Below are 21,353 nucleotides of genomic sequence, written 5' to 3' on the forward strand. Positions count from 1 at the left end.
GATGGGGTACAGCGCCCCCCTCCCCACCTCCACTGGTCCCAGAGCCATACCTCTGTGGCCTCTAGACTCCTGGACATTCCCCAGATCCCCAATTCCTTAGTTAGCCAGTGCCCCTGCTGTGGCTTCATGTCTTCTCTCTTCCCTGCCCTGAGGACAGGATTCATCAAGGCACTGCTCCCTGGGGGAGGAGGGGGGTGGGCTCTTAACATCCAGCCTCCAGAGGATGGAGTGGTCCAGGGACTAAGAAAATGTCCTAATCTAAAAGGGCAGACTGGGGTTTCTCAAAGTGCAACACAAGGATGACCTGCATCAAATCCACGAGAATGCCCTTATAAAAATGCAGATCCCTGATCCAGCCCAGATCACTAAATCAGTCCTTGGGGTGAAACCTGGGATCTGTATTTTTGGTCTGTATTTTCATGTACATTTCACAGTGTGAAAACCACTGAATCAGACCACAGCCTGCCTGAGCCATCTAAAGACTGTCCTCTGCCCAGCCTTGACATCTGCTTAGTACCACTTGGTAGGCCTGGGTAGCACCATCTTAAACTTAACACTGGAAACCTTTGCTCCCATGCTACCTGGCACATCCACACAAAACAGAATACCTGGTGTTCTTACCTGAGGTGTAAGGTTTTTTAGAACAAGCCAATTTGTTATTCTCCCTGAGCTGCTCTCACCCCAGCTGGAACCTAATAAGGAATGAGAAAGACAAGTCAGTTTCCAAGACTGTGGCCTGAATGACTGTTCAGGACAAACACATCCCAGTCAAATTACAGGTATTCAGGGGGATCATCTGGGCTCTTGGCGTCCTTCCCTGCCTTCTTACTTGTCTGCACTTCTACCTGGGGTACTTTCTCCCTAGGCCCAGGCGGCTCCCAGCTCATCACATGGCAGGCTAGTGAGCCAAAAAAGGCCATACCCCTTTGGGATCTTTTCATTTATAAAGCCAAAACTATCTCAAAATGGTACCCTTTGGGGAAAGGCCTGTCTGTGATTATCTCAGGCATCAATGACCTTGCATGCATGTCCCACAGGGTGTGAAGCTCTAAGGGGATTTAAGAGCTTGCAATCATCCAGACATTCCTCATTTTTATCTGGGGTACCACAGCAGCTCCCTAATTGGCCTTCCTGCTCTGCCCCACAGCATCTGCTCTCTCCCAGCGGCAGAGCTTTAAAACACGATCAAGTCACTACCGTATCTACAACTATTTAAAGGTGTCTCACAAACACTTCAGTGTGGCTTAGGAAGATGGCTCCATGACACAGCTAGCTCATGCCTACTCATTTCTCCCTGACCCCTGGCCCCGATCCCTGCCCACCGATCTCTAATAACTCCACAGGGAAGCTTTGTGCTTTCCCAGGTCTCTGAGCCCTGGCATATGCTGTTCCCTCTGTTTTGCTTGGCTTACTCTTACAGGCTTCCTGATCCCACTTAACTCCACCAACCCTCCTTGGGGTGGGGGCTCCTAGGCCACTTTTATTATCTCCCTTCACTGTGTACTACCGGTCACTTAGCTGGCTCCCAGAAGATGTTTGTGGTCTGAAAGAACCACTTGCACATGACGCCAATTACATAAATTTGCATTTAGTAGCTTGGAACAGTGTTCTTTTCGTGTAATTAAAACTTTCCTCTAAAGGAAACACTATAAAATTTATTTCAGTCAATCTCCTATCTAAAGACTAGAAATTACTAATGAGGTTTTACTATCATTTTCAGCCTGAAGATGAGAAAGTTTGGTATGGTTTTGGGGCCAAGGAGAATGAAGGAGACGACCACATTTACTGTTAGAACTGGCAGACAATTCTGAGTTAAATTTGTGGCTCTGTGTGTGTGTGTGTGTGTGTGTGTGTGTGTGTGTGTGTTGGGGGGAGGTGGGCGGGGACACGATGCCAGTACAAATCCAGGGCTAGTCACTTACAGAAGGAGAGAGGCAGGGAAGCCACTCGTCCCAGTTCTCCAGGGACAGTCTGGTTTATGCCCATGGGCCCTGTATGATTAATGAGCAGCATCCCCTTTCACTCTCAAATGTCCCGCTTAACATCACATTTTACAATGAGCCTGAGCACAGCCCCAGCTTTCCCCCAGACACGCTCCATTCTTCAAGGCCTAGATGGGCTGCTCCCACCTTCCCCAGCCTCATCAAATAATAGCTTCTGTTCCATGTGACATGGTGTTATTCTGCATGCCTGCCACGAGCAGGAAGTTAGCACACATTTTAGGATGAGCTTTTGATAAACTTTTGAAAGAAAGGAGAGCCCCATTCCATTAACTTTAGAACTGACTGTTATGTGTCTTTGGGCAAACGTTCTTAAGTAAACTGGGCAAAACTTGAAATAAAATTTAAGACTCTCAAACACACGGAAATTACAGATGCCAATGCACTAGGAAGTGTACGTTTCTTTAGGTTAGAATCCTCTTTTACAGAGAGGAATGTGACAGTCACCATTTAGGTCTCTATTAAACTAGACTGTTGGTACCAGTCAGTGTTCAGCAAATACAGCACATGAAACCATCCTGTGCTCTTCATCTTACCTGGGGTATACCTGGTGTCAGAATTTCCCCATCCTCCACCTACACGAAGGGGAGAATTATCCCACGTAGACAAGGGTGGCTTCTGACCAGTCAGTCCCGGAGGTGGGCGGGACGGAGCAGTGATGTTTTTAGGTGGCAAAGGGACCTTCCACAGCTCATGAGCCAGAGAGGTGTTTGTAACTGAACCAGGAGACCATGTCAATTTGGAATCACTATTTCTGGCTACTCAAAGGAAGAAAACAAAGTGGGGGGAGACAGAGTGCTTTCAGAAAAGAGAAAATTTAAGGAGTTAACACCCATTCTCCCACTAAAAGCAAATCAAACAAAAAGAAACTCCATTAAAAACCCCCAAATCAAACTAAACTGCCAAATAAAAACAAAAAGCCAAAAGGAAACTGCTCTTTGTTGCCTCAAAATGCTCAGATCATTTGTGTTATTAATAGTTTTAAGACCTATGAAATTCTTATTCCAGTGTACAAAACTACACTTAAAAAAAAAAAAAAAAAGATTTCATTTTTTTCCTTTTTCTCCCCAAAGCCCCCCAGTACATAGTTGTATATTCTTCGCTGCGGGTCTTTCCAGTTGTGGCATGTGGGACGCTGCCTCAGCGTGGTTTGATGAGCAGTGCCATGTCCGCGCCCAGGATTCGAACCAACGAAACACTGGGCCGCCTGCAGCGGAGAGCGCACACTTAACCACTCAGCCACGCGGCCAGCCCCTCAAAACTACACTTTAATTGAAATCAAAACAAAAAAACCCCCACTGCTTTGAATTGCTCTAAAACAGCAACTGGGAACTCCTTATCTTAATAACCATAACTGAGTCACTCGCAATTGTCACATAGGCCATTAAAGAGATTCTAGAACTATACTGTTTACTCATAGAAAAAAGGACTACAAAAGCAGCCCCCACTCAGGGGGTCATCACAGCAGACATTCACTCTGCGTGCCTCTCTGTGCTGAGCGCTGGGCTGCTGACACTTGGCATATGCCATCCCTAACCCTGACACACATTCTACTGAGGATAGAGAGGTTAAGCAACTTGCCTATGGGTCCAGTGCACAGCCAGGAACCTAGGCCTGTCTAGCTTTCAAAAACAAAAAAGAAGAAAGTGAGCAAGCTCATTCCCTGACGTGCGCTGCCTCACAGCGACAGGGCTGTGCAGGGATCAGGCACAAAGGAAAGCACGTCAAAATAACGCTAAAAACATAAGGGGGCAGACGGGGATGGAAAATTTTATAATTTCTGTCACTGTCAACTATTCTTCTACTTGATTCATAAAGCGCATGTCCTTTAATCAGCGCGACTTGAAGTGTGGTCGAAGACTGGTCACAACAGTTAATTACTGGCCCGTGACAGAATGCATACAGAAATTCAGAGGAGCGTTTGTAAACGTTGACAGCAACTTGACATCGCCATAACTCCCAAGTGTGTAATCATTTTCCTAGCAATTCCAAGTTCAGGTTTACTGTATTTTACAAAAGTATGAGTTTACAAAGGATTGGAAATTTTAAAAGTAACATATCCTTCACTGCAGATAGTTTAAATTAAATGTAATTAAATTACATTTAATTACAAAGCTGAGATGGCTCTCAGATGACAGTGAGAACTATTCTGTGAAAGCTCATTACTTTAGTAAATGATTGCTAGATACAGTATATTATAAAAAGGGACAAACTGGTGTTAAAAATATTTTCCCAGGCTTAGAAATATATTCTCCTACCTCTATGAAAATATGACTTCAGATAAAAGGAAGAGGGACTGAAAAGCCCAGCCCAGCCCCAGGTGATGACCTCCCCCCCACCCCCCCAGACCCTGTCCCCCCAAGGCCCACCTGAAGTGCTTTGTGCTGTACTGCTGAGGGGAACGTTGTAGTTGGAGGCACGAATGGATGACCAGGCACTAGTTGAAGGCAGCGTGGTGTTCAAGGATGAGGATGACCCTATGTGGGGGGAAGAGCCCAATGAGTCATCCCCAGAGCAAGGGACATGGTGTTTGAGAAAAAGCAAAAGCATCCCGTGAAACTGCAACAGTAGCCACTGAAAGGAAACAGGTAGGCTCAGGGTCACAGATGGTACCCAAGATCTCATCTGCCTTCTCGCCTTCAAAACAGCAGGCTGAGAGCTTGCTCACTGTTTTTACTGTGGCTCAGATGAAGTATTTCCCTCCCAGCCCTGTCTGTGAGAATACATTCTAACAATGGCACAGGATAAGGAGATACATCCCCAAGACAACACCTGGCTTTACTTCCCAGTATGGGGTTCCAAAAGGAGGGATAATTCTTATGCTCCCAACTCCTATCTCTGAACTCCAGTGACTTCTTATCAGGCAGTTCACCAAGGCACCCTGGCACTGACACTGCCAGTTAACCAGGCCTTCATCTTTCTCCACCATGCCCCATCTTCATTCTCCAAAACCTAGCCTTTCTCCCCATTTAAAAAAAATCCCCTTGACCACTATTCTAATTTAGTTCTAGACTCAACCATGATCTGGAACACTCCAACAGCTCCTAACTGGTCTCCCACTCCAATCCATTCTGCTTACCGTCAGATTACCCCACCTTAAACGATGATTCTCCCACCCAAAACCTTCAAAGGTTTATTTCTTTTAATATCAAATCTAAACTCCTCTCCTGACTTTCAGAATCTTCTAGAAACAAGCAGCAGCCCTTGTTTCTGCAAGCTGCCAGACTCTCTCACTAACTCCCAGGCGTGCGGGCTCGGGCTTGGCTCTGGCCCCTTCCTCCCGGGAAAGTAGTGCCTTCACTTCTACATGGCTGTCCGTTAAACTCAGTTACTTCAGAACAATGAGGATTCTCTTCTCACCACTGTGATATGGCAAACATCTGTTCACAAATTACATATTTAATGTAAAATGCTGACTGTTTGCCATTTTATTATAAACTGTTTAAAGGGGTAGATGGGAGGATATACATTACAGAAATAGAGAAAATATTTTCATTCACCTTTCTCCTAGTGTATACATGCAATACTTGTAAATGCCTGGTGTGAAAAATAATCATGTGGTAGGTAGTATAATGATTTTATTTGATAACCCATTATAAAGTGCATCAGGACTGCAGAGACCCTTAAATTGGTCTTATTTTCACTCTGGGAGACAAAGCCAAATTGCTTCTCCAGATGAAAGCCCTTTAACATCCAGTGTGTATAAACAAATAATATAAAATCTTTTACAAGAAACATCCATTTCTTAAACAGCCACTATTGAAATGAGTTATAAAGTACACAGCAACCTTGAGTTGCTAATACAATTACTGGAAAGCAAATGTTTGTGTTAACTTACTAAGTTAATATACGTGTTTACCATATCAAGCGATAAATCCTCATATTAAAAATGGCTAAAGAGCCACCTATAGGAAAATTGAGAATTAAAGTGTTTTCATTGCCATGATGCCCTTGGATGTCAGGTGCTGTGATGTGCCAGAGTGACTTTTGCTGTTCAGAGTTTCACGTCCACTTTGAGCCATTCTTAAACCATGCTGTCCACCATCATTCAGAAATTCTGACTTGTACCGCCTACATACCACTGTTCCTGTCCCTGAGGTGGTCAACTTCCCGTACAGTATTAATTGAAAGATTGTTTATGACACTGCCAGGAGTGACGTAAGGGTCAGTTTCAGGGTCAATGTTTGGATAACCTTTCCATGGTTCACCAGGGCGAAATTCTGGAAATAAAAATTCAGAATTAGTTCAGACTCAATTATTTAAAAACCCATTATTAAACATCCAAAACTTTTATTCCTAAAGTCTATGTAATTCTCAAATATTTTCCAATTAACACTAGCACCCTAAGAGGCTGATTCAGCAATACAATTATTATAAGCTGTTATTTATGAATAACTTGCAAGTTTTTGCAGCCGAAACCATTTCCCTGGATTTATATATTTTTAAACAGTGATATTTTAAAGTGCTTTAATTACAAATCACAAAGCAAGTCCAACAGGACAAGGCAGGCCACAGGTGCCTTTCCAGTGACTCCTCAGCATAAATAAAATACTGTCGAGTTAGTCCCCTGACACGACTTAAGAAAAAAAAAGGACTCAAGATCTTTATATAATTCTGCATGCCGCCAGTGGGACTAATCCCACCTTCACTGCTTGGAGCACAAAGGCACTGGTAACAGGCCAGACGCATTCATCTGCATAAGACTTGATGTTCAACTTTTCATCTGTCATTTTTGCATTCTTTCTTATCGTTAGCACAGTTCAGTCCAATCAGGCAGAATTAATACATATAGAGGTCACAAAATCTTAACAGAAACAAACCCTCATGAAAGAAGCTGTTGCCATTTTACCTGGTGGCCAATTAACACTGCTAGAGCCGTTAGGCGATTTGGCACGTGGCCAGCCGTCTCCTATTGAACCCGGAGGGCTGGCTGGAGAAGTACTGCTATTCATGAAGTCATAGGGAACAAACGGGGGCTCTTCCAGCCTGAAACCACTTGAAATAGCACCTACAAAGAGAAAAAGGAGAGTGAAATGGGAGCGAAATATACTACTCAACTTATTTCTTGTAGTTTCTCAAATATAACAAAAAAATTCCTACTAGATCTGTGGGTTTCAAACTGTATTCTACAGATTAGGTGAAAATGCAAGGAGAAAAGACAACTCTGTGCTCTCCTTCAGACTTCAATTACTTTTAACTCTCATATATTGAGATATGAAAATGATCACAGTGGATTTTATTTCAAGAAGGATATAAGGAACATAACCATCAATAAGTGATCAGAATATGAGTACAAAACCATTTCCAAGTCATTAAAACACTTGTATTTTGGCCTAAAGTGAGAACAAGCACAGTGAACTCTACAGGGGAGGTTCATGGTTGGGGGTGGGGGGGAGTGAGGAGCACTGGAAGGAAGAAACAACTGCAGTAAAGAAAAAACTGTGGTAAAGGACATCGTGAGCGGCAAAGAGGTATACCTGAGACTCCAGGAAATGGCTATGCCCACAACACACATGTAATGAAAACAAATTAATATCCTTTTCTATCAGGATACTTATATTTCTACCCTATACTATGCCCCCTTGTGATTATACAGCATTGGTAAAGATATTTGTTAACAAAATGAGTATGAAATTCCATAAAACTACAACTTACTCTCACTTAGCAACGTTGTTTTCTGGTATTATTCTCCATACCTATCTTTGAATGCGTCTTAAACTGACCAATGCTTTACACAATAGGCAAAACACATCATTCTCCTATCAGAACAGTGCCAGCTGCTGTGCTAAACGCTGGACATAGAAAGGTGAGGATGAATGGGGTTCTTGCCCTCAGTGATAGTATATTCTAATAAAAAGCCAAGTAAACGGACAGAGAATGGAAGGAGAGTGTGTGTGGCAAGGAGCAGGCAGGGCTGTCAAATAAAGGGTTGGGGGAGGGAATTTGAGGCAGTGGGTGCAGCCTGAACAAACACCTGAGGAGAAAGACAGATTCGCACATTTGAGGAACCAAAAGACCATTCTGTCTGAAAAATAGGAAGTGGAAGAGTGAATAACATGAGGGAGTGAGGGAATTCAAAGGCCCTCAGGTGGGGTGTGCACTCTGGCTGCCCCAGGCCCTACCCCTCCAGATTGGTCTACACCCTGCCTGTTCCCTGAAGTCATCAGAATTTGCAACACCCTCATGTGAGGCTTTTGTAGGACACAGAAAGGAGTTCTTTATGTTGAAGGGTTTTAAGAAGAGAAGTGATACAACCTGATGTGTTTTGAGACCACTTTTGCTGCAGTGTGGAAAACGGAAGGCAGGCAGGGATGGAAGCAGGGAGATGACCAGGAGGCTGTTAAGATGGTGAGACACAGGGATGCATAAACTACATATTAGGAAGTAGAATGGGCACTGTTTGGATGGACTGGATGTGGAGGTTGGAGAAAGGAAAAAAATCAAGAATATCTCTTGGACCCAAATATCTACCCAGTGATAAATGGATAAACAAAATGTGGTTATTATACAGCATGACTATAAAGAGGAATGAAATACTTATGCATGCTACAACACAGATGAACCTTGAAAACATATGTTAAGCCAAAAACGCCAGTCACAAAGGCCCAGATATTACATGCTTCCACTTATATGAAATGTCAAATATAGACAAATTTATAGAAAACAGAAAGATTAGGTTTTTTTTTTTTAAGATTTTATTTTTCCTTTTTCTCCCCAAAGCCCCCCGGTTCACAGTTGTATATTTTTAGTTGTGGGTCCTTCTAGTTATGGCACGTGGGACATCGCCTCAGCATGGCTCAATGAGCGGTGCCATGTCCGTGCCCAGCATCTGAACTGGTGAAACCCTGGGCTGCAGAAGCAGAGCGTGAATTTAACCGCTGAGCCATGGGGCCGGCCCTGGAAGATTAGTTTTTACTTATGGTTGGGAGAGAAAGGAAAATGGAGGAGTGACACCTCAGGGGTTCTCCTAGGGTAAGGCAAATGTTCCAAATTGACTGTGGTGACGGATACATAACTATGAGAATATACTAAAAGCCACTGAATTGTGTACTTTAAAGGAGGAATTGTACTATATGTAAATTATCTTAATGAACTTAAAAAAAAAGAATTTCTCAAGTTTCTAGCTTCACTAACTTCCTAGAAGGAGGTACAATTTACTGGAATGAGGAGCAAGAGTGAAGAAAGGAAAATCAAGTGTCTTGTCCTCTCATGTTGAGTTTCAAATAGATGCAAAGAAAAGCCCTTGTTCATGGATTCAAGGCTGCTCTAGCTACGAGCTTCTGGTAACGCAAAGTGGAGCCCAAACGTCGCTTCAGTCTCCTTCATTCCGTGACAAACGTTCCCCTGGCTGCAGGAAACATTCAAGTTTCTCTCAGCTACTGAGAGACAGCAGAGCTGAAGCCCAAAAGGACCTCCGCTCAGCAGCGGGCACTAACCTATCCTGGACTGGATTTGGTCATCCCACCAATCCCATTTCCCCTCTTCTCTGGCTTCCTCATCTAGTGACTTTTATCTGAGTGACCTACGTATTTTTTTTTTTTTTGGAGGAAGACTGCCCCTGAGCTAACATCCATGCCCATCTTCCTCTACTCTATACGTGGGACGCCTACCACAGCATGGCTTTTGCCAAGCGGTGCCAGGACCCAAACCGGCGAACCCCGGGCGGCCAAGAAGTGGAACGTGTGAACTTAACTGCTGCGCCACTGGGCCGGCCCCTGAACTGCATATCTTCTCTGCAAGCTGAATTTAAACCACTTGGGAATGAAGTGGGATATAAATAAAGTAGTAGTTGCAGGTGATACAGTTAAGTAAGCAGAGTTGCCAAATTTCAAGTGATTAAATCCTATGTAAGAAGCTGAAGTGATAAAAGCATTCCCTTTTTTTTTTAGTAAGAAACAATTATTAAAAAGAAAAATAGATGACATAAAAGGCAGCTACGGTCCAATCATATTCTATTAATCACATCAAAAAAATGAAATGTAAAATTTATGCAGCAGATTTAGTCCAAGCAAACTAAGCTGGATTTACACTGGAGAAACGGTGCCGTCTTAGAGGTAGGGCATCTCAGGAGATAACTATGACGGCAGTAACAATAATGAAGGCTGAGAACTAACGACCACTTACATGTCTAACCCTGTTCTGGTGCTTAAGTGCTTCAGAGGTATTGTCTTATTCATCCTCAAAAGATCGTAAGAAGTACTATTATTATTCCCATTTAGCTGATGAGGGAGCCGAAGTTCAGAAAGGTTGGGTTACTTGCCAGTAGCCAATAAGTAGCAGAGCTAATCAGCAGCAGAACTAGGTTTCAAATCCAGGGTCCATATTTATTTTGCCACCGCCTCAACTCCCATTCCCGCTCTTAAGAAAAATTCCAAATGAAATATACCCTTGAGTGGCAAATTCAACTTAGAATTCAGGTCTGTATGATTTATGGTCCAACGTTCCTTCTATTACATGACAATTTCACCTTCAATTTCTGATCATCAGTTCAATGAGTACAAACTAGCAAACTGACTTTTAAGCCAAGTTTAGTCACATAAAGTTTTAAGATAAAATCCAAAAGAAAGGAAAGAAATGAATGTCATAAAAATGTGCTTCTAATACTAATCAGAGGAACACAGATTGGATGTTGCTGAAGTTAGAAAACAGTGTCTCTTCTGGCTTCTCCCTCTCCATTATCCTAAAATCAGTAAGTCCTGTCAATTCTGCTTCCTACATAGCTCTTTTTTTTTCCTTTTTGCAATTGCAAAGATTTCTGAATTATTTTGTTTGGGTCCCTTGTATACAGCATGGAGTTGGATTTTGCTTTATGATTCAATCATAATTTCTTTTATTTTAACAAATTAGTTTGGCCCATTTATATTTATCAAATTGAAATATATTTGGTCTTAGTTCTCTCATATTATTTTACGTGATGCCTTCTATTTCTTTATAGATTCTTTAAAAACTCTCTGAAAATGTGGAAGGCTTATATTTTTGTTTTAGTGGGTGTCTTTATAATTTATATTATACATTTACTCTTCATTTCTTTTTTTTTTTTTGAGGAAGATTAGCCCTGAGCTAACTATTGCCAATCCTCCTCTTTTTGCTGAGGAAGACTGGCCCTGAGCTAACATCCGTGCTCATCTTCCTCTACTTTATATGTGGGACGCCTGCCACAGCATGGCTTGATGAGCAGTGCCATGTCCACACCCGGGATCCGAACCAGCAAACCCTGGGCCACCGAAGCAGAACGTGCGCACTTAACTGCTGCACCACCAGGCTGGCCCCTACTCTTCATTTCTTTACAAAATTTTTTTATTGAGATATAATTGACATTAGTTTTAACTGTACAACGTAATGATTCTGTATTTGAACATACTGTGAAACGATCACACAGCTCTTGAATAATGACTACACTAGGTCAAGCTACTGTCATCTCTTGTTTGGCTAAGCTTTGGGTTAGGCAGAGAAGGTTCCCAACTGATCCCTCTGTCCACCTCTACTCCCCAGTTCTCCACACTGCAGCCAGAAAATGCAACCTGATCATGTCACTTCCCAGCTTAAAACCGTTCTCCTTCACGGAGGGAGTAACATTCAAACTCTTCAACAGTTTCTAAGTCTCTTAAAATTCTAGCCTCCGCCCACCTCTCATGGTTTTCCCTCCCTTCCCCTCTGCCTGGCTAACTCCTGTTTATCTTTCATATCTCAGCTTAAGAGACCACAGGGCCTCTTGGAAGCCTTTCCCAACTGCCTTCAACCTCAAGACGAAAATAAACATCCTTCTGTCTATGTGCCCCTCCCCAGAACACTGTAATTTTCTCTGGGAGGTGAGGGCTAGAAAGGGATTTTATAAACTAGCTTGAAGTCACAGAATCTTAGGACCATAAACTACCAGAGACATCCCAGTCCAACCCTTCCTCGATGCACAATTTCCTAGTCAAGTGTCCTCGCCTCCACTCCACTCTACTTCCCTCAACAAATCTGGTTTTTCTCACTCTAGAAGGTGAGCAGTAAAGGGTTCGCACAGCAGGCCCAGACTGCACACTGCAAAGAGCTTCAGGACTGGCACTTGATTGGTTCATGGGCCCCTCTAAGCCCAGAGAATAACCTACCAGATAAGAAGAGCTTTGCATACCCTGGGCCACTCCATACCACATAGTTTATAAGAAAAATATGATTTATGGTGAATACTTGCTTTTGTTTGTGAGGGGCCTTGGTCATGTTATATTTGTCTGACCTCTGAGAAGTCTGCAGGGGGTTGGAGACTGAGTAGCTAAGATCAGACATGCAGGTGGCTCCATGCCTATATGACTGATCCCTGATAAAAAACCTTGGACACCAAGGCTTTAGTGAGCTTCTCTGTTTGGCAATACTTTGTACATGATTTCACACATCACTGCTGGGAGAATCAAGTCTGTGGGACTCCAGTGGAATAGGACAGCAGGAAGCTTCTCCTGGACTCTGCCCTATGCGCCTTTTTCCTTTGCTGATTTTAACCTGTATTCTTCTGCTGTAATAAACCATACGCATGAGTATTACAGCTTTTTTGAGTTCTTTGAGATCTTCTAGCAGACCCGCAAACTTGAGCATGGTCTTGGGGACCCGTGACACAGAAGGTCTCCTGGATTTTCTCCTTCTTCTCTGTTCTACAACTGACTTACTGGTTCTCTAAGCTTCACTAAAAATGGAGGTAACAATAGAGCCCACCTAAGACTGTGCTGCAAACTGCCAGTGCCAGCCACGGCCTTCCCCACAGGCCTCTCTCCTCCCCTGGCTCAGCCTATCTCTGACGTGATCCTGAATATTGCTATCAGATCACTCTCCCTCAAAAAATTCTCTCTACACTACTCTACTACTACGGAACAGCAGCTACTATTTTCTACAAGAGGGAAACGCAAATGCCAACGGGGCCAATCCCGTTTCATAAACAAGTGAAGCAGGTGGGCTATAGGAAAAGTCCCATGGTCCTTCCTCAGACAGAAAGATGACAGCAGGGAAATATTTCTTGGGTTACAGAGCAGAGGAAAACATTTATCCACCAATGAGGGGAGGACATAGGTATGAGGGAATTGTGAAGAAAAACAAAACATAAAAACACTCCTGAGTAAGCACAAAGATAAATGGCAAATGATGCTACCATCCAGCAGAGGGACACCGAGAGTGGCAGTGGGCCAGCGCACACATGGGCAGCAGCCACTCAGTTTTGGGTGGTTACTGCTTTGGAGCTCAGTGCTGCCAGATCTTCACATTTCTAAAGAGATGCCAGAAATCTGAATTTTGACATGAAACTTCCTGAATGTTTAAACAGAAGTTGGCTCAAAAAAGTTATTTTCAAAATAGTGAGAATTTAACAAAACATAATACGTGAGCTGGAATTTTCAGGATCTCTCCTGAACACAGTCAGATGGCAATTTATTTTATTTTATTTTAATTTTCTTATTTATTTATTTTTTTTAAAGATTGGCACCTTGGCTAACAACTGCTGTCAATCTGTTTTTTTTTTCTGCTTTATCTCCCCGTACATAGTTGTATATCTTAGTTGCAGGTCCTTCTAGTTGTGGGATGTGGGACGCCACCTCAACGTGGCCTGATGAGCAGTGCCATGTCTGCACCCAGGATCCGAACCCTGGGCCACCGCAGCGGAGCTTGCGAACTTAACCACTTGGCCACGGAGCCAGCCCATATTTTATTTTTTATAAGGGAAAAAGAAGAAACTACACCAAAATATTAACAATGGAAACAGGATGATTAACATTTTCCTAATTTTTAATATAAGGAAAAGGGGGAAAAAAGCAAACAAAAAGAATACGCCTGGGGCTGGCCCTGTGGCGGAGTGGTTAAGTTTGCAAGTTTCACTTCAGCGGCCCAGGGTTTCGCCAGTTCATATCCTGGGCGCAGACACGGCACGACTCATGAAGTCATGCTAAGGCAGCGTCCCATGTGCCACAACTAGAAGGACCCACAACTAAATATACACAACTATGTACTGGGAGGCTTTGGGAGAAAAAGGAAAAATAAAATCATTAAAAAAAAAAAAAAGAATATGTCTGAGAAGAAGATTCTAAGTCTCCAATGCTAGAGAGAGAGAGATACTAAGAGAAGGAAAAGAGACACCAAGCAAAAAGTAGTAGTTCTGGGAGAAAACAATACTATAAACAATTGGAGGGTTATGATGATAAGAAAAAGCACTTTCTTTAAACAGATTAAAAGGCTTAAAAATAAAGTCAGCATTTTAAGACTTGAAATTTAAAGGGCTCTCATATACAGATATAAAACTAACCTGCCTTTCTTTTGAGAGATGAAGACTAAAACCATGACCAGACCAAGGTATATTTTTGAAATCACTTTCACAAGGAAGAAAAAAATACAACGAAGAAATAATAAAAGCAAACAAACAGAAGAAACCTCATCAAACATTCTTGATTTTTTTGTGGAATAAAATAAAAGCCGGGAGAGGGGCCAGCCCAGTGGCGCAGCAGTTAAGTGCGCATGTTCCGCTTCGGCAGCCTGGGGTTCACAGGTTCGAATCTCGGGTGCGGACATGGCACCACTTCACAAGCCATGCTGTGGTAGGCGTCCCACATATAAAGTAGAGGAGGACGGGCACGGATGTTAGCTCAGGGCCAGTCTTCCTCAGAAAAAGAGGAGGATTGACAGCAGTTAGCTCAGGGCTAATCTTCTTCAAAAAATAAAAATAAATAAATAAGTAAATAAATTTAAAAAAATAAAAGCTGGGAGATATCAAATAACATCCATGAAAGGAAGACTACCGGTCTTGGGTTGATTAAGATTAGTCACACCGCCTGCTAATGTAAAGAAAATGAGAACATTTTAGGGATGGGGAAGCAGACGAAAATTAAGTAATTCGTATTACTAATAGAAAAATAATTAAAAAAAAAAGAGAGGGGCCAGGCTGGTGGCGCTGCGGTTTAAGTTTGCGTGCTTTGCTTTGGCAGCCCGGGGTTCACCAGCTCAGATTCAAGGCACGGACCTAGCACCGCTTATCACGTCATGCTATGGTAGGCGTCCCACACATAAAAGAGAGGAAGATGGGCACAGACGTTAGCTCAGGGCCAACCTTCCTCAGTAAAAAGAGGAGGATTAGCAGCAGATGTTAGCTCACGGCTTATCTTCCTCAAAAATAAAATAAAAATTTTACAAACAGAGAAAGAATGACAAAGGCTCAAGACGTCAAATTAAGGAAATAAGCGGGAATCTAGACTGAAGTACAGAAAAAGCATCGACCTTATTATTCTGAAGAGAATGTTACTAGAATATGTGCATTAGATTGCTATAGATACAGAAATAAAATATTTGTTGTTTAAGCTAATTACTAAAAAACTTAAAAATCCACTGTTCACATTCCAGATTTATGTAGAAGAAAACAGTCTGGGGGCCAGCCTGGTGGCATAGTGGTTAAGTTTGTGCACTCTGCTTCGGTGCCCTGGGGTTCGCAGGTTCATATCCCAGGTATGGACCTACATACAGCTCATCAATTCACGCTGTGGTGGAATCCCACATACAAAACAGGGAGACTGGCACAGATGTTAGCTCAGTGACAATCTTCCTCAAGCAAAAAGAGGAAGGTTGGCAACAGATGTTAGGGCCAATCTTCCTCACTAAAAAAAAACCCCAAACCAAAAAAAGAAAACAGTTTATGCAATAAAATGCACAGTGAAAAAAATGATAAAAACCAGATGTTAAGTTTAAAAAAACAGAAGATAAATACAAATACAAAATTAAAAACAAAAAATAAAACACAAAATTACTTTCATTAATTGAATAAAAAACAAACTTATGATAATAGGCTGCTTATAAGAAGACCCCACCCCCACCCCCACCGCCTGCATTTTAGTTGCCAAGCAATGAGATAAGAGCTTAATAGCTATCTCATTTAACTCTCTCAAAAAATCTACGATTTTGGGGCCGGCCCCGTGGCCAAGTGGTTAAGTTTGTGTGCTCTACTTCAGTGGCCCGGGGTTTCGCCAGTTCATATCCTGGGCGCAGACATGGCACTGCTCATCGAGCCATGCTGAGGCGGCGTCCCACATGCCACAACTAGAAGGACCCACAACTAAAAATGCATAACTACATACTGGGAGGATTTGGGAGAAAAAAGGAAAAATAAAATCTTTAAAAAACAAACAAGCAAGCAAAACCGAATTCTATGATTTCTATTTTCCAAATGTAAACACTATAGCTAAAAGACTTTAAGAACTGAGACTGAATCTCAAGTACATTTGACTTTAAAACCTATGCTGCATGATGACACCCCACTTATATAGCGCACACTGGATACCAACCAGTATGCCCTATGTAAGTATACTGAGCACTTGAGATTATATGTTACACCCACAACAGCAGTGAAAGGCAGGGAATATTTCACTTTTACAGAGAAACTGAGGCACAGATATGGAAAACAGACTTGGAAAAATTTATTTTAACTGAGAAGACAGAAAACCTGTACGTAGAAACATTTTTGTGGGTCTCCACAGTCTATCCCTCCAGTCATTCTTTTCCAGTTTGCGTCACTACTAGTGGCTCCAGGATTCCGTCCTTGTTCTTTTCTCTCTATGCTCTGTCCCTCTGGGCAATCTGATTCACGTCCATGACCTCAACATTCTGATGAACACCAAATCTTACTCTAGCCCAGAATTCTTCTTCTGAGTGCTAGGACTCTATTTCTAATTTCTTACTGGGTTCCTCCACATTGAGCTATCCCCAAAACACCACACTCAAGAAGTCAAAATCAATTCATTGTCTGTCCCACCAAGCCTGCTTTGATTCCTGCATTTACTCTCAACCATTAATCGCATTATCACCCACTCACTCTTTCATCTAGCCAAGTGTTTCCCGAGGGCTTCAACGCGCTCAATGGGGCTACAAAGTAAGCAAAGTGTGGGCACTCTCCTCCAGGAGTTTATGTCCTGTGATGGAGACAGGCCTAAATGGATACTTACACAAGACACAGATCCATAAAGACATGCTAGGGGAACATAAAGCCTGGAGGAAACTCCTTGGAAACGACTTTTGAGCCAAGTGTTAAAGATCAAGGGGTTAGATCGAAGGGGGCTAGAGGTACAGGAGATTATAGCCAACTGTATACTTGCAGAATTAGTTAAGTTAGTTACCAAGCCCTTTTGGCCTTAATTCTAACACTCTCTTCAGTGCACTCCCTCTCATGTCCATTGCCCTCTTTCGCTCACTTAGACCACTTTAAGTCCTACATGCCTCTAGATAGCTGCCGTTTTTATGTTTAAAATGATTTACAGCATAAAAGTTATCTATGATTTGCTCCATACCTACTATTCCAGTTTCACCTTCCTCCTTTCTCTCATTTGCACCTTCACCTCAAGACACGCCCACACAAGAGAACTCACCAGGCTGTCCTGTCTTTTAACTTTTCGCATGCTATACTCTCATTCTTTCTCTAGTTGTTGGTAACCTTGAAGACTCAGTTCAGATGACTCTCTATAAAGTGTTTCCAGACCTACCACATCCAGTTCGCTATTCCTGACTCAATCCTCCCATGGATTTCACATTATTATATTATTTGTACTATTATACATATTAACTTTTATAGTACCTACCACAGTGTTCTAAAGCTGTTTACATGCTTATTTTTGCTACCAAACAAGGAGCACCTTCAGGGCAAGTATTTTTACTTGTTTACATACACTCAATTGTGTACACGTGTGTGTGTGTGTATGTATATATATATATATATATATATATATATATATATATATATATATGTATTGCAGGTGGCCTGGTACAGTGGTTGGAAAGCAGAAGATATCCCACTAACATTTTCTAGATGAATGGATAATATTAAATAAGATGAAGATGATACTTCTAAAATAAAAATTAATTGATGAGAAGATAATAATATTGAATCTTAGGATTTATGGATAGCAATAAAGAAAATGTGTCAACATACAAGAAACTGACAGAAATCAAATTATTATGGAAGTTTTTAACACCCTACATAGATTAAACTAAGTAAATGTTAAGTAGAACGTTAGAACAATAAAATCAATTGCAAAAACCTAAATGACCATCAAAAGGGGAATAATTAAAAAATTAAGTGTATAATGTGATCTCTATTTTGTACAATAGCATAATAAAATAAGTTAATTTTGTTTTTTTGTTTTAACTAAGATTTAATAACTAATAAAGCATTTTTTAATAATGAGGAAAGGTTCTATGAGAATTTGGCTTTGAAAATACACATTTAAAATAAAAGCCTAAATTGAGTATTCTACAGATTTTTAAAAAATGGCAAAATGTAAGAATGTATTTTATACCATGTTTGCTGGAGTTTTGATCCAAAGATGTGTTTGCAGAAATGCTGTCCACTGTAGTCCACTTCCTTAGTCTTGACTGTGGCTCTTTAATACTGTTCATATCCATATTTACATTCAAGTTTGAGTTCAAGCCTAAAAATAAAATACTAATTTTAAAAAACACTTCATAAAACATACCACGTTTTCCTTCTGGTACTACAACTTCAATTTTCTAGGTTTTAAATATGTAATTAACATTTTCAATCCTGCCCAATGTCCCTTAATAAATATCACCCTGCAGATGTGGCATAGCCAAATGATTACAGACAAAGGCAAGGCAGGCAGAACAAACATTCTGGGCTCCTGTCCAACGTCATGCAGAAGCAAGGTTGGCAGAAAAAGCCAGGACTAGGTTAGCAGAGAGAGCAATACGCAGAAATCTCAAATAGCTATTCTAACACTCAATAAATAATACAACTTTTTCAAACCATAAAACTGGTAATACTATAATTGCATTAACTGTAGAAAAATATTTCTCCATATAATTTTGGTTATTTTTAAATTCCCTGGAAAAATAAGAAAATTTTAAGAAAGCCAGATATTCAAGTTTATCTCTAATAAACTACATCTCTCTAGCTATTTCCTAAGACTACCATGCATGAAGAATCACATATAATCACTTTCAGTTACTATCCTTTGCTTGTAAACAACAATTTTTAACTGGCTGACCAGCCAAAGCATATTGTCATTTAAAAGTAAAAATGTCCTGCTCTAATTATACTTAAACGTGAGACTTCAATATCCCAAGGCACAATTTCCTTGAATTTTGCCCATGGCACACATCAGACTTAGATATTCTCTTTGAAGACGGATGGAAATTTCTATCTTAGATACTACAGTAAAAAAAATTGACCATTAAGCCAATGTTTCTTAAAGTGTGATCCAGGACAACCATCAACATCAGAATCATGTGAGATACTTGTTAAAAATGAGGACTTTTCAGCGGGAACCAGAACTTTAACACACATCCTGGTGGTTCTTATTCTAAAGTTTCAAAACAAATGGTTCTAAATACTTGGGTCTGATGAGAGTCCATGTGATATTAGGTCAGTCAAACTTAAAAACTTTAATAATATGAAATCTCTAATATCATCCCTATTTTTGGAGTGAGCAGTTAAATTTGTTGCTCTCTGGACTCATCAATTAGACCCAAGAGTTGGCAATTTTTTTCTGTAACTATTCAGATAGTAAATATCTTGGGCTCTGTGAGCCATACGGTCTCAGTGTCTCTATGCAACTCTACTGCTATGGCACAAAAGCAGCCACAGAAAATATATTAACAAAAGAGCACGTCTGTGTTCCAATAAAACTTTATTTATAAAGTTAGGCAGCCGGCCAAATCTGGCCAATAGGCTGTAGTTTGCCAATGTATGATTTAGACACCCATACTGGTGTTTGCATGGGTCAAGCAGACTTTCTTAATCAGGAAAAAGTATCTCTTGCTATAAAGCCAGCCCGGATAGGAAACCCCATATTTAAAAATTTATCTCCTCACTGGCCCAATTTATATGTCCAGTATGTAGTCAAACAATGTGAGTCACTTCCCTTCACTGGTGAGACCAAAACCTCTCAATGTACTTGGGTATTCTTTTACCACTATACTCTATACTGCTGTCTTTGGGATCAGCTGGTCACCACCAAAAGGCTTCTATGCTATCTATCCACAGTTGTAACTGATAAAGGAACTGCTTCTGGGAATGTAAAGAGATTGCTAACAATCCCAGGAACTCAAAGTGCAATCTATATCATAGCTGAGAGCCCATGGCAATACCAGGGAGAGCCAAACCATGTATCAGTGCAGCCACAGAGAGAAGCAGGGGCAGGGGCAACAGCAGGCCCCATCCCTGCCTGCAGCCCACAACATGCTAGGTAACTAACCACCTTCAACACAGTTGGGCTAGCAACCAACAAAGCTGGTTTACAAGAAACCATTGTAAAGAAAAAGAGAAAAAGGAAAAGCAAAATGAACAGGGTGTGAACAACCAAGGATCAAAATATAATCAAAGGCACAAGAAGAACAGGGACCTAAGGAAGGAGAAAACACAGAAGCCTGACATTTCTGGAGGGAATAAAAGCCTGGAGACATAATGAAAAAGGGGAAGGGGGAAAGTTATTGCAAATGTGATAAGGGCAATCCTTTCTCTCACTCCCATTGTCTACATTTATACCACTAATCATTTACAAATATTTAGACAAATTAAAATTTCAGGTTCTGAAAACTACAAATGTGAGTATTCACAGTTGTTTCCCCAAAGCAGCACTGCTCAAAATTTCTCTGGTGCACTGTTTCTAGTAATTATTTCAGTCCTCTTCCCTTAATATCCTACAATTAAGATATCCAGTTCTTAAAAAAGAAGTATCTTTATTCTAACCCTCTTTCTTTTTTTCTTTTTCTCCCCAAAGCCCCCCAGTACCTAGCTGTGTATTCTAGTTGTAGGTCCTTTTGGTTCTGTTATGTGGGATGCCACCTCAGCATGGCCTGATAATGGTGCTAGGTCCACGCCCAGGATCTGAACTGGCAAAACCCCAGGCTGCCGAAGCGGAGTGCACGAACTCAACCACTCGGCCACTAACCCGCTTTAAATGAATGCAGAATTTTTGATGGTGTGATTTTCTTGAATGAAGAGAGGCCTTTACTGAACCATGAAGATAGTCTAATTAAACCTAGAAGAGGTATGGCAACTCTCATAGAGGAAACAGCTGAAGTACCAGCATGGCTCTCATGAGGGAATAGACTGTAAAGGTAAGAGAGAAGGATGTAAGCTTGTGATTACCGAGCATTAGCTGAATGTTTTGGCCAAGGAGAAACCCACCTATAGGGAAGTTGCTGAAAGCATTTATTGGTGATGGCCCTTTTTGCAGCTCGGGTGTAGTGTGGGGCATGACGTTTTCGAGGAAAGACTTCATGGCTGGCTGATGGAGTGACTGCTGCTGAGATGGCGGAGTCTGTTGCTTCACCAACAGGTTTGGATCAAGTTGACGGGATTGTTGCATCATTTGCTGCTGCACACTAAGAGGTCGACCC

At 41.5% G+C, this 21,353-nt stretch overlaps 1 protein-coding gene across 17 annotated transcripts in view; it reads right to left on the reverse strand.

Annotated features, from left to right (window-relative positions):
- The window catches only part of TNRC6A (trinucleotide repeat containing adaptor 6A), a 101,350-nt gene that overhangs the window by 3,098 nt on the left and 76,899 nt on the right, over positions 1 to 21,353 (reverse strand). For 15 of the 17 annotated variants that reach the window (XM_070568282.1, XM_070568281.1, XM_070568280.1 and 12 more), the window contains 7 exons: positions 21,142 to 21,352; positions 18,290 to 18,421; positions 6,850 to 7,008; positions 6,080 to 6,220; positions 4,370 to 4,477; positions 2,537 to 2,758; positions 622 to 692 (listed from right to left, as the gene is read on the reverse strand). In XM_070568282.1, coding sequence (XP_070424383.1) covers positions 622 to 692; positions 2,537 to 2,758; positions 4,370 to 4,477; positions 6,080 to 6,220; positions 6,850 to 7,008; positions 18,290 to 18,421; positions 21,142 to 21,352 — 1,044 coding nt within the window. Of the gene's footprint in view, positions 1 to 50; positions 179 to 621; positions 693 to 2,536; positions 2,759 to 4,369; positions 4,478 to 6,079; positions 6,221 to 6,849; positions 7,009 to 18,289; positions 18,422 to 21,141; position 21,353 lie in introns of all 17 variants that reach the window. The other 2 variants (XR_011524804.1, XR_011524803.1) reach the window with 1 other exon arrangement.

The sequence above is a fragment of the Equus przewalskii genome, chromosome 12 (assembly GCF_037783145.1).
Source record: "Equus przewalskii isolate Varuska chromosome 12, EquPr2, whole genome shotgun sequence".
NCBI classification, from domain to species: Eukaryota; Metazoa; Chordata; class Mammalia; order Perissodactyla; family Equidae; genus Equus; species Equus przewalskii.